This window comes from Citrus clementina, unplaced genomic scaffold (genome assembly GCF_000493195.1).
Source record: "Citrus clementina cultivar Clemenules unplaced genomic scaffold, Citrus_clementina_v1.0 scaffold_7, whole genome shotgun sequence".
Lineage (NCBI taxonomy): Eukaryota > Viridiplantae > Streptophyta > Magnoliopsida > Sapindales > Rutaceae > Citrus > Citrus x clementina.
Genome location: NW_006262075.1, coordinates 20935947 through 20950331, shown reverse-complemented (window position 1 = coordinate 20950331; position 14385 = coordinate 20935947). Strand labels below are relative to the sequence as shown.

At 31.2% G+C, this 14385-nt stretch overlaps 1 protein-coding gene across 1 annotated transcript; it reads right to left on the bottom strand.

Annotated features, from left to right (window-relative positions):
- Positions 1–12578: 12578 nt before the first annotated feature.
- LOC18037080 (transcription factor MYB93) lies at positions 12579–13785 on the bottom strand. The gene is made up of 3 exons (XM_006428144.2): positions 13653–13785; positions 13416–13545; positions 12579–13323 (listed from the first exon to the last, which is right to left on the bottom strand). The coding sequence occupies exons 1-3, from the start codon at positions 13783–13785 to the stop codon at positions 12579–12581; spliced, it is 1008 nt and encodes a 335-aa protein (XP_006428207.1).
- Between the last annotated feature and the right edge of the window lie 600 nt (positions 13786–14385).

The window sequence follows — 14385 nt, the reverse complement described above, 5'->3', positions numbered from 1 at the left end:
GGGGATTCAGCAAACAAGATAGAACTTATCAACTCATTTTTATACGAAAGAGATTGGTTAGCTTAAGCACTTCCTTGATCTAGAAGTGGATCAAACAAAAAAGGGAATATTTCTTTACTAACAGAAATATGCCAAATACTTGATGAAGAAGTTTGGAATATTGAAATGCAAGCCAATCTCAACTCTAATGGATGTCAATGCAAAATTGTGCACACATGAAGGTAAAGATTCATAAGATAAGATGATATATCGACAATCAGTAAGTAGTTTAATCTATTTAGCATTGACTTGACCAGACATATTATATGCATTAAATGTAATAAGTCGGAACACGCAAAATCCAAAGAAGCCTCACTTAAAAGTAGTTCAACGATTACTAAGATATGTGAAAAGTACAATCAACTATGATCTATTATACAAGAAAGGTGAAAAGTTGTAAGCTGACCGGCTATTATGACGCTGACTACGCTAGAGATCATGATACAAAAATATCAACTACTGCGTACATTTTCAGAATTAGGTCTAGATTAGTTTCTTAGTATTGTAAGAGACAACTAACTATATCACTATTAAACACAGAAGAAGAGTATGGAGTAGCAGTGATAGTAGCTCAACAAAATATTTGGTTGATGTAGTTGATGAAAGATCTACACTAGTCGATAGATTATGCAATACAATTGCATTGCGATAATCAATCGACGATTAGCTTAGTAGAAAATTTAATTTTCCATGTTAGAACTAAGCATATGAAGGTGCACTAACACTTCATCAGAGAAAAGGTCTTACAAGATGAAGTTGAAATGTGATATATCAAGGCAAATAATCAAGTTGCAAATTAATTTGAATTATTGGTGGTAGGTGTGGTAAGTAAAAATAAATGGTTATTGATTTTCAGTGAGGCTATTTAAACCCATCAAATTTCTTTGTATATTAATTTTAAAAAATAAATTCATTAGTAAAAATCTAAAATTTAGAGATCTCACAATTGTCCTTTACTAATCTCTCTCTCTCTACCTTAGAATTGTATATTCTTCTCTCTTTATTCTCATATTCTGTAAACTAAACACTCAATTTCACTTTCTTTTAAATTTATTTTTTTGGTCCTTCTTTGTATATTATGATCTATATTTTATGCTTTTTATACATATGATTTTGTTCTTGATTTTCATTAGCTTTTGTGTTTGGTAAAAATTAATTCGTAAATTCATTAAATTTCATGGTTGTTAAAAATTTGTTGATGTGCCTTTTTAAATTGTGGATTTTGTTCCTATTAGTTAATGATATCAATTATTTGTAGTTAAAAGAATATATCTAGATGAATTGATGAAAATTTTTGAAATTGAGAAGAAAAATAAAAGAAATGGTTTATTAAGTAATTTTATGAAAAATTACTTACATAATAAAATTCTTAATTAAAAAGAGGGTGTAGAGCGTAAATTTGTGAGTTCAAATTACCTACGCTTAATTTTTTTATAATTTTTATTTGAATGATTTAGATTTATTCTCCTGTACTATAAATACCACCTTGTATCATTTGGTTATGCGTCAAATGAAAAGTGAAGAATTAGAAGAGAAAAGAAGAGTCAGTCGTGAGTGTTGTAGTGTCCTTCTCGTAAAATATCGATAAAGTCTTTTAGTTTAGTAAAATTCTTCTATTACTCAAATAGTTTTAGTTTTGAGCAATTTGGTATTTTCAACTAGATTTTCATCATAGTTTTCCAGTAAGAGCGCAATCATTATCATAAAAAAAATGGGGGTGGTCTAGTTGTGGATTGACCTTCAATAAAGGTTAAACATTTTGGGTTATCATAAATCTTTTACTCTTGACGGTTAGGTCTTAAGTAGAGAACCATGTTCCGATACTGAATATAATTCTAACCAAACAACTTCGGGGAGGAGGTGAATTGGATTTTTAAAAAATTCTTTAATAACAACACCGCAATCCAACACCAGCGACTACAACAATCCAACAATAACAACACCCATGACAACAAGTAAATTAAAAAGTAGGGAAAATAAACACAATGATTTTTAGATGGTTCGGAAAATCCACCTGCGTTTATGCCTCCAAGCAAACCAAAAATGAGGTTTTCAATAATACCCAGTCTTATATCCTGAGGCTCCAAAAATTACAATTGACTTGAAGATGTCTATATATGTCTACAAATTGAAAGTGTACATCTCACACCTCTTCTACTCAAGTGTTTCCATACTTACAATCACTTAATTTGAAGTTTGAAATGAAGCTTACAAAGAAGAGCCCTCAAAAGAGTATATTAATAAGTGATAGCCCAATGATGAATTAATGTATGTAAGGAAATAAAAGCTCAAGAACGCTTTAAATGATCAAGTTTTAGCTCAGCAAAGATTACGAATACGAGTTAAAGTTGGCTTTTTATAGATAGATCAAGAAACTAGCCATACTCTTACAAATAAGACATTATGTGCACAACCGAATCACCAGTAACTTTGAAGCAAATAGCCGCTTGCTGACGTGGCATATTACTGTTGAAGTAGATTTGAAAAATTTAAGCCCAAACGGATCACCGCTAAAAATAAGTGGATTGCAGTTTCAAAGACAAAATATACAAGCCAGTAATGGATCGATGACCGCTAATTCTGAGGTGGATGACCACTAATTTTGATTTCTACAAGTTTCAATACTGTACTAATCCTGAAAAGTACTGGTTAATGGCAAAAAGTTAAATTCAACATGAGTAACGCTTAACGTTGTCACTCTTCCTATTAAGCCGTGTAAAAGTTCCTTAATTTGGGATTGCAAGGATGTTGTCTTGGTACGTACGATGCAGTTAACTAACAGTACAGACGTTACCTGCCTGCCATCTTAATTATATTTGGTCGAGTTCTATTCCTGCAAGGTTTAACTCCTTGTTGCAACTAAAAGACTTCCAAAAGAGGACAATTTAATTTCAAAAAATGTGATATATATTCTCATGGCCTTCGTTTGCGGACTCTCTGTCATTCAGAATCTGATTGTCTAGATCACATCGCATCTTCGCGGGTTGGTCTTTCAATCTCTCGATCTGTTTTTGGCACCCCTCTGCACGTTACCAACTCATTTTGCGATGTTTGGCTATCAATTTCCTTCTAGCACTGTCACCTGGCTTGCTTCTTTATAATTTTCGCAATATTTGGAAGGCTCATAAGAAAATTATCTTTCAAGATAAATTAATATACTTCACTTCTCGGATTGTGACTTCCTCCTTGATTATTTCTTGCCAGACATATGTTGATTTTAGGACAATTAATGGCTTAATTGCAGGGAGATTCTTTCTCAAATGTTCTTGTATTCTATCATGAAGGACATTTTTTAGCGATCTTAGGCCTAAGTTGCCACCAGTGTGCTTGGTTTCAGGACACTCCTCCTTTGCATTCAAGATGCAATTTTAAAGATAAATGGGGGCTTCCCTCGTTATCGATTCTCATAAGTTGTGTTTGGACTCTTACAGAAGATCCCCCTCAATGCAAGAGTGCTTGATGGACTTGCTGTAGAAGAGAGTGCGAAGTTCAACAGAACCTGTGAGTGGCTTTGCTTTGTCTGTTGATGCTGCAGTTGAGCGGGCTGTTGAAGTCCAGCAGCTAAGCCGGAGGCATTGCAATTTATAATCAGGCATTTATTAAGATGTTAAGAATTTATCTGACTTTTTTTTTCCCAATTATTAGTAAGTTGGCTTTCATAGTCTTCTGCTCGTGTTGCTTGGCTAAAGCATCTCCAGCAGACTCAAATTTATGTAATCTTTGTTTTCCTGTTTTTCTGAATTTTGTTTTGTTAAAAAAAAATGCTTAACGAATCATCAATAACTACATGAAAACTCAAATTCATGTAGAAGCATAGACATAGTTATGGTTGATGATATAATTATTAATTAATTTGTACTTGTACACACATATATATAATAAAACCTCTCAATAGTAATACTCTATATAGGAATAATCTCTATGTACTCACAAAAAATTCTTATCCTAATTTGGAGCAGTTATGAATGAGAATATACTCCAAATTATAAGTTTTAAGTTTTTTAGATTCCGTACTAAGTAGCTTGCCTCTTCATAGTAATCATTATTTGTATAATGCAAAAATGGATCCTTGTTTTTCCTTTTTTGACTGAACCCCTTACTTTCTTCTATATTTACAATTTATTAAAATAATTTCTTTTTTCTCCTTCTTTCACCCCTCACCTTTACAATCTTCCAGATTTTTCCCATTTTCAATTAAACATATAATCAACCAATTACAATCAATAAGAAAGAAGTTGACAAGCTATTTCTTTGTCGCCTTAAAATTCATTTGCTCTATAATACATAAGCAATAATGAATTGAGATTTTTATATAAAAAAATCATATAGATGTTTTTTTTATGCACACTCTATTTATCATCTACAATGAAATTAAGATATAAGTAAATTGAATTTTTTTATCTTTTATTATGTGTATTCTTTCCCTTTTCTCCACCGTGTGTCTCTCCATTTGCTCTTTGAATAATCTAACCTAAGGCTTTCCAATAATTGGTTTATTGTTATTACTTTTACAAGTAAAACTTCTCTTTATTATGGCAATAGGTTTATTTTTTCAAGGAAAAAAAAATATTTTCGCAAATGACCAAAAGTGAGAGCCTTGACAAAAATTCATAACTCATCTAGCATGTTTGGTCTATAATTATTACTTGTGAGAGTAAGTATTGTAACATAATGATGATAAATTCATGATTAGTGATTCTTACTAAGAGTGTTCAGAGAGAAAGAAGTTGGCGCAAAATTTTATAAACTTTGACTTTTTTAAATTTTCACCAAACAATAGGGACTGCATTATTAATAAGCAAATAAACACACTCATGCCCTTTGAAACTACTTTTATGTTAGATCTAATGGTGGTAGCGCAAAAAGATAAAAAGAGGGGTATGGTGCACCTATTGCACCGTACCCGGATCCTGCAAAAAAAAAATATATGTAAGTGTTTAACATGGAATAAAACATTTTCTATTTTTTTTTAATAAAACCCACAAAAGGGTGAGGAAGTTAGATGGGACCCCTTGCCTATAGATTGAAAAATAATATAAGGAATTACATTTGGAGGGAGACAATAAAACATAGACCAAAACCTCTAAATAAGGGAACAAGCACAAACAACAAATGGAAAAGTAGCAAAAGCAATAAAAAGAATAAATAAGAAACTAAAGAACTAATTAATGCAATCACCCAAAGAACTGCTTACGATACTTGCTACCAGTAACTAATTTTAAACCTTTCCTAGAACTAGAGGTATGCGGGCCAATATTTTCTAAAATTGTTTAAGACAATGATTAATTGTTTAGAGTTATTACCAAGTTTTAAACTTATAGGTATATATATAATATCTCACTAGTATGGACACATTCTTGTTGAAGCCAAAATATTTCTAACTTCTCAAGCATGTTTAGAGCTTCAGGGAATTGATATGCTCCATTATTTGTATTTATTACTACATTATCTACACTAAAACTCTATTTGGTATTGAGGTATTGTAGAAAAAAAGTTATAATTATAAAATAAAATTTAATTGTATTCAATGAATATGGCCTTCAAATAATAATGTTGACAAAAATAGTAAAGATGATATATGTTTTCTTATCATAGAAATAGTGGACAAAATCAACTTAGTTTCCAAATTAGTGTTTACTAAGTACTTTAGTTTTGTAGTTTTTAAAATTAACTACCCAACTTCAATACCAAACAGGCTAAGTCAAAATAATAAAATTTTAACTAAAACTTTATTAAGTTATAACCTTTTGGTAGAAAAATTAATTGGTCCCATCAATATGACTATAGAGAGCTTTTATTGTAATTTAATGATTAAGGGTTAAAGAGGTTGACAAATTAGCCCCATAAACCTTGCGCAAAATGTGGACACATCAAGCACGCTGAAGCTACAGAAACAGAACGAAATCAACGACAACGGAGGCTCTAACTGGTGTCCTCAACGTTATTATTAAGAGTGTTTGTTCAACATTAATGGGGTTGTAGCCGAATGCGGCATGTCATGAATTTCTAAATTTAAAGATCTGAAATAATTGATCAGAGATACTAGTGAGAAATGAGGCTGACAAAATCGAAAGGATGAAAACTTTCATTCTTGACTTGGCAAATATATGAACAAGCAAGTGGGCGTTTACCCCACATTACTATCGATTCAAAGTCAATTGTCGCAACAACTCTTACACATTTTTGGTATACTAAATTTAGAACATGAAGCACTTTTTGATTATAAGAGAAGAGAATGCAAGTTAGGTAGTAGAACAATGATGGAATTAATATAAAAACATCAAATTTGAGGCCGCGCCTCTAACATAATAACTGTAAATGAGCACATAAAATTTGCATAGAAAATGGTCAAAATTTCAAGGAGTTTCTTAATCTAGCCTCGAAATAATTCTGCCCCTGCAGGATATATTTTTTAAGAGATGAAACAAATCTGTTAGAGATAATAAGTCCAAAGAGTTTAGTTAGCTAGATATCTAAAAAAAATTGAAAGAAATTTGGAAATCATAATATCGTTTTAATAACCAAGATAAGATATTAGTTATAGTCCGATTACTTTGGTGTCTGGTAATTTGATTTTGATCTCGTGCACAGAGAACACGATAGTGTAACATTCAAGATATATATCTGCTGGGCATTACAATGATGTTAAATTTACAAGATTTTAACTCGTTTTACTGAATGTATTAGTTATTAGTATACTCTACTAGAACACTTTTATTGGTGTAAGAATAAATGGCAAAGTGAATTAACTTTAGTCATAATCAAATTAACAGAAGCACTATAGGGATTAGGTGGCTAACATGAGCCTAATATTTTATTGGAAATTTTGACTTCTGGGGAGATGAAATCTAGGCATATGTTAAAGTTAATTAATATTTATTTTGACGTAGGTTTTGACAAAGCGTACATCACGATACTTTTAATCATGTATAGTTCCATTCATAATTTCAACAGTAGCTAAAAATATTGGTTACTAAACAGAATTTAAATATCGACCACTTAGAGTCATTTGATTTCCATTGCAAGAACATACACCCAACTAGCTAATCTCTTATTTCCTGTAAAAAAATTAAGGAAAAGAAAGTGCTTTGACATATATATCGTTCAGATTATTTAAATTGGTCAATAAGTAGCAAGAATGATTATTAATTTTTGAAATAATAAATTACTTATAAGGAAAAGTACAGAAAGTTTACCTATTCACCAACCCAACTAGGATGTAATCTCATTAGGTTATGTCTTTCTCTCGTAAATAATCTTGCCTAGAATTTACCACTCATCTAGCTAACACAAATAATAAATTTTTATTAAAAATGATTATAAATTTACGCATATTGAAAGAAATAAAATAAGGTGAATTCAAACGTGAGAATGAAATCTGCATGTGATTCCTATCAAATGATTGGAATAGAGTAATTGATAATTTATAAAAGAAAAAAAAATCAAATTATTAACTAGACTAATAATATAAAATAATTATCTAAATCTATATTTTTAATTATTATGAACGAGTAAAAACTTTTATATTAAGAAATGGATACGCCTCAAGGGTTTGACTGAATGATTTTTAAGTTGCTTGTTTTTAATTGATCATTCATGTTCTAATTCCAACAAAGATACAAGCTTAAAAATTAATCTGGGATTTGCCCACACCCTATGAGAAAACAGATATTCATATTACAGTAAAATATTTCTATAGTGATACTCTATATAGGTTTAATCTCCATATAGTCATAAAAAATTTTGGTTCTAATTTGGATCAGTTATAAATAAGAATAAACTTCCCATTATAATAAATTATACGTCTTTTAGATTTCATCTTAAATAACTTACCTATGATCGACATAATGATAATTATTTGTATATAGCAAAAAGATATATGTTATATTAAAGGCATAATATGGAATAAAATACTTTTTAAAGTTGTTTGATATAATGATTTATTCTTTAGAGTTACTATGTTTTTGTGCTTATAGGCTTATAGGTACATAATAACTCTCTAGTATGAACAACTCCTTACTGAGACCAAAATATTTCCTACTTCTCAAATATTTTTAGAGTTTCATAGAATTGAAATATTCCATTAATTAATTTACTTTTGTATTATTTACACTAAGTATAACTAAATTAAACTAATAATTTTTTAACTGAATCCCCACTAAGTTATAACTCCTTAAAATAATAACATTAATTTGTCCCAATATTACGATTATAAAGAGATTTTACTGTATTGATGTTATTTTAATATATTTTTTACTTAAAATCTTGTTACAAATTCTCATTCATTAGTCTCATATAATATTATAATGTTAGCTGGAGAAGGGGAATGAGTTGAACATACTAAATACTACTTAAAATCTTGAGTCCAATTTTATATTAGATATTATATGACTTTAGAGGAGATGAAATCTAGTTATATACGTATATATCTGTTAAAAAGTTACTATATTTTGTTGCTGGCTTTGACGAAGGCTGTAGTATTATTTTGACTTTTGATACAGTTTCCATTCTTAAATTTCAACAACAGCTCGAAATATAGTTTACTAAACAGGACTTAATAGACCACTCAGAGATATCCAATTTTCGATTACAATCGGTCGCCAATTGGCAGGAAATGATTCGATACATAATTAGTGATGTTTGATTAATGAGTACGTTAATTGTGAGATATATTATTAATTGTTACAGTCAATCCCTTGTAAGAAAAGAGAACAACCAACCCACCAAGTAAACTAGGAATACTCTCCTTAATTTATTTTCTTTTTCACCAACAAAGTGTTGGCTCCGCTGGCAATGGAGTCCCTTTAAGTGGCTTGATTGGGTTTGCTCCCCACTTCAAGTCGCAGGGAAGTCGCCTTTATTGGGAGAACCTGTGACTCTCGGTTCGAGCGGGGACTTCTAGTCTGGGTTGTGGTACGGGCTTAAAGGTGCCTCCCACAGTTGGAGCCATCCCTAGGATACATCGTGGTCAAAACCAAAAAAAAAAATTTCTTTTTCAACTTTCACTTTTGGCACATTGTTGTTATTTTTACACTTGCTATTTAAACCAAATAATTTATTCATTCCCATGTTTTTGTAAATTTATAATCATAACATTCACAATACTACTGCGCCAATGTTTGGGTTTAATTACTAATTTTTGGGTTTAACAAAAATATGGCTATGTCAAAATTTTGACATCAAAGGAGTCAGGAGTATTATAATAAATGTAGGGGATATACATATGTGATATAAAAAGCTGAAAACTATTGGAGAAAAATATCAAGTTCCTTTCCTTAATTTTAATTTTATTGACTTTTTCAATATACCTTGGATTTGGTCGAGCGTCCCATCTCTATGAGTCTTTGACACAATGGCGTATTGACTCTCAATTTGTAGAAATCTGGTTAATTCTTCTGTTGGAGAAATTGCATACTCAGCCATTACTGTTCTTTATTTTTTTAAGAGAGTTTCCGGCAGGAGGCTATTCCGGTTAGGCAGAACTTTTCTTCTTTTATTCCCCTATCTTATTGCTGAGAGTTGAGATCCTAATCCGAGAGTTGATTTTTTTATTTTTTATTTTTAAATGAATCTCTGCTAGCGAGGCAATTTTATTAAAACTAAAGAACAATATACTCCTAGTCGAGACAGATGCCTTATCCCTCAAAATAATTAAAAAACTACAATAACAAAAGAAGATTTAAAAATGTAGACAACAAAACAAGAAAAAGTAGAAAGAACAAACTTAAGCAAAATGATAATTAGTAAATTTATTAGCATCATTAATTAGAAAGAAACTTAGAAATATCTTGTGATGGACCATCCCACCAAATATAAGCAGAGCACTTTAATCTTAGATTTGCCAAACGATGGGACACACAATAAATTTCATGAAAAGAGTGGCTGATTTTGAAGTCCATCTAACTGAGAAGACGACAACAATTCAACTAATGATATGGCAAGATCCAGATAACTCAAGTGACTTACTATTAAAAAGATGTATATCTGAAATGGAAACATTTTAGGAAACATTTTACCCTTAAAGTTGTCCGACCCTTATTGTACACGAGCTGATCAACCACAAACATCTTAGCATTATAATATGCTGAATGAACTCCTACAGGAATGCAATAATCCCCTAGAAAGGATCTGCTAGAATCCCAAAAATACCCCACGTACCGTAGCACCTGCTGGTTTCATTTCAACCGAGCGTTAAATGATGTAAAAGGAAAAAATATTAAAAATGAAAAAAAAAAGAAAAAAAGTATAGTTTAATGGTAATGGTAATAAAGTCATTCATAATTATAATTTGTTACGAAACTAACTCTCTCTCAATATTGGAAAGGCAGCTTGATCCAAATACTTGCATAATCTCCCAATTTAAGTAATTGTCACTCTCTGAGGACGCATCATTACCTGCCGGTTGATTTTTGAGGGATTCGCGATTTCTTATTTTAACAAAGAAAGAAAATATCATACTCAAATGCCAATTAAATATCACTCGTCTCTCTCTTTGAAATATATTTGACTTCGATTTTCGAGGTCGAAATTCCTCTCAATTTGAGACAAAGTTTACTTCTTTTCATAATTTCTTTAGTTCATCAAACTTGATGGAATGATATTCGCTCCAGCAGTGGGCTTTCTTTCTCATGCATGAAGCATTCGACATATGACAATATCATGAAGTATATATCCCAAGATTAACACATTTTCAATTGAAAATTAATGTAAAAAGATTATGTGATGGTTAATCTTAATAAAGCTCCCTCGTTATATTGATGTTCATTAAAAGAAAAAAAAACTTGTAAATTTTTTTTTAAATTGATATATGAAAGAATCGTATTAATAATGTCTGTAATTATGATTTATGATTTATATCCCCGTATAATTCGGAATCTACTAAGTCCAATGTCTCTTGTGATCATAAAACCCTATTAATAACATATTTAGGATATCGTCCATTATCGACCAAGATTCCTAAGGGCTGAGGTATTAATTAAGAAAAGCAAAAGATTCAATTTCCTTATGACCTTTAAAATCACTCATTTACGTTGAAGGAAAAAGGCCATCCAAAAAAATTTGGATGAAAAGACTAAAATATTTTTTTCCTAATGTTTTTATTATTTCTAATAGTTGTTCTTCACATTAATTTTTTTAAAGTACTACAAGTAATATATTTGACAAATTTTAGGGGAAAAAACACTTCCAACTTTATTTTTAAAATTAATCTAAGAAGAGAATATCTATATTATACTTGATTGATGGTGTTTAATCAATAAACATTCTAATTTTTACTTGATGATTAGTGATTTTTTTTAATTAACCTCTGAAAAGATGAGAAAAAATTATTATAGCAAAAATGAGCTTTACCTCTCGAGATATCATCTTAATTGGAATACTTAATTACAAATTAATTACCATTAACCTCTTCATATGCAGTTGAGTCAAAATTAATTAACTCAGAATCCTGGCAATCTGTCGAATATGGAATGGATGCTTGGCTGGTCATAGAATTCTAATAGCTTAAATTTGTATTAATTAACAGCTCGGGTCCCTCTCCTATCATTGCGAATCATTTTACGTCACTTTTTTTGACATTAATGCTTTTGTCAACTCTCTGTTTCCATGCATATATACATATACAATTAATCGCATATATAAAGCATATGAATTTTACGTTTATTGTATTATGAATAATTATTAAAGGCCAGGCCTTTAACAAGACAGCGATAGAAATTGAGTTTGGAGCCACTTCCACTGGAGTGGTTGGATCCAAAAGGTTCGGTCAATGCCTTCATCTTAGCTTACCCGCATCATACATTAAACTATGTATTTACTAATTAATTATAAGTGTGCTACGTTAAAGCATATCATGATATGTTATTAATTTCATGTGTGAACAGCAAGACCTGTACAATATTATTCCCTTCTTTTTCCTTTTTTTTATTTTTATTTTTTTCCTCCCCTTGCCTCATTGTAATTGTCTGTGAACTTCTGTTTGTTTTCAGAGAAAGAAACCATGACAACATGTAATGTGAAAAGTTGAAACATATAAGTAAGAGGATTGCTGAAAAAAAAGGGGGTAAGTTTTCAAGCATTTTCTTGGCAATTTTATACATACGTTTTCAACGAAGACCAGTTAAAATGTCAACAAGTTTAAATAAATTTCCTCATAATATTTAGAAATTGCCTTACCTTTTCTTGGCAATTGAATGATACATAATGCATGCAAATGTTCAAAGACGATTCCACACTTCGGCCAGAAGTTTCTCTTGAATTCACCGTTAAAAGAAAAATGGAAAAAGAGAACAAATCATGAATAAGTAATGCAAATATGTTATGTTTAGCTATCTAATTTGTATGATTAATCCAAAAGATATTAACATGGCTTCAAAAACATGCAAAATTATGTATTTGCAGAGCAAAATGATATAATGATATATGATACATATAATAAACAAAAGCTATTTATATATATGTTCATATTAATACACATTAATTAATTAAGATTCAAGCGAATGTGCAACCCCAAACCTGCAATTTCTCAAACTCTCTAAACACTATGCAATCTCATGAAACAAAGGGTCTTCAAGAAGGAGTTCAGGCCAAACGGAAGGGGCAGCTACAACTGATCCTCCATAGCTGCTAGAAGTACTACAGGCGTCTACTAAGTTGTTGATAGATGACTCGGTTAAAGGCGGCGGAGCCATGGAAGGAGGAGAAGGGGTTGCGGAAGAAGCAGCAGCAAGCTGCTGCCATGGAGATTTAGGCGAAAAGCTCTCTCCTTGGCTCAACAATGGGAACTCAGCACCATGAACTGTATTATCAGTACTATTTTTGTTCAATGGTGTTTGATAGCTACAAGGAACTTGTAAATCTGGCATATGAGAGAAAGAAACTGATGGGTTGCTGAGATTTTGAAGAGAGGCAGACCCCATATCCCATTGAGTAGATGATGAAAGTGAATTAAAAAGATTAATGCTATCAATATCAGTGAAAGCTGATGATGAGCTATTATTTAAGCTGTTTGAGCTGGAGGGTTGAAGAAGATATTGCAAATATTGAAGCTTTGTCATTTCAGCTTGTAATCTCACAGCTTGCTCTTCCCATGTGTGATTCTCCATAAGCTCTTTTAGGTTAGCCAAAGCTATAAGATGGGGCAAGCTTGAGAATACATCAGTTCGCGGTCGGTGAGTCATCGGATCAAACCCCATCTGGATAAGCTTCTTCTTCAGATGAGTGTTCCAAAAGTTCTTGATTTCATTGTCAGTTCTTCCGGGTAGGTGGCCTGCAATTGCTGACCATCTAAATGATAAAAGAAAAAAATAATTATAAGTACACGTGCATAAAGTAAATTTCAAGATACAAAAACGAAAATTAATGTTAAAAAAAATTACTTGTTGCCAAGGATGGAATGGAGATTGAGAATTGTTTGCTCTTCTTCTTGTGAAAATTTTCCTCTCTTGATATCAGGCCTCAAGTAATTTGTCCACCTTAATCTACAACTCTTCCCACATCTATTAAGACCTGTAAAAAAGCAAAAACATAAAATTGAGACTTGAGAATAAGACATAAAGTGGACAGAAAACAGTAACTCTAAAATCTTTATTGATCATTTTGGATATATATGGTACCTGCAAGTTTTGGGAGAGCTCTCCAGCTACCATGGCCATGTTTTTGAATGTATTTGACAAGTTTCTGATCTTCGTCGGAAGTCCAAGGACCTTTCTTTAGGCCACTCTCATCACAACAAGGAGACCTTCCCATTTTCTTCTTCTATATATCTTATTTTCCTCCGCTAAAAGATTTGTTTGCCTCCTTCAAATCCAACCATTAACTGCAGCTTTCTATTTATATACAGTGACTAGCCACATGCTCCCTTGTATATGCCCAAATTAAAGGTGACGTGCTACCTTCCCATTTGCTATACCAAAACAACTGTACCCTTTTCTTTCTTGAATTTTCAACTACACAAATTTTTAATATTCATCGATTTTGTTTTTGAAATTTATTGTCTTTGAATAATACTTAATAAATTTGTAACTTGTGGACCCCAGTTTTATGTTTGTATATCAGCGACCTACAAACATATTGAATCCAAACGGTCTAATATGGAATTTCATCTTAAATCGAATAACACCCGCGGATCATTGCATGAAATAAGTTTGCATGAGCCAATACAAATTAGATAATCATTTAATTTGAGTTGTTGATTATATAAATGGTGTTTACTTGTAGTATCCACATCAAGTGATATACATGAAATTGATTAATTGATGATACAAGTTAAGCTTACAATAAATTTTAACATGAAATCATTGAATTATGTGGTTTCGAGCTGCATGTTATGTGTTTTTAAAGTATATT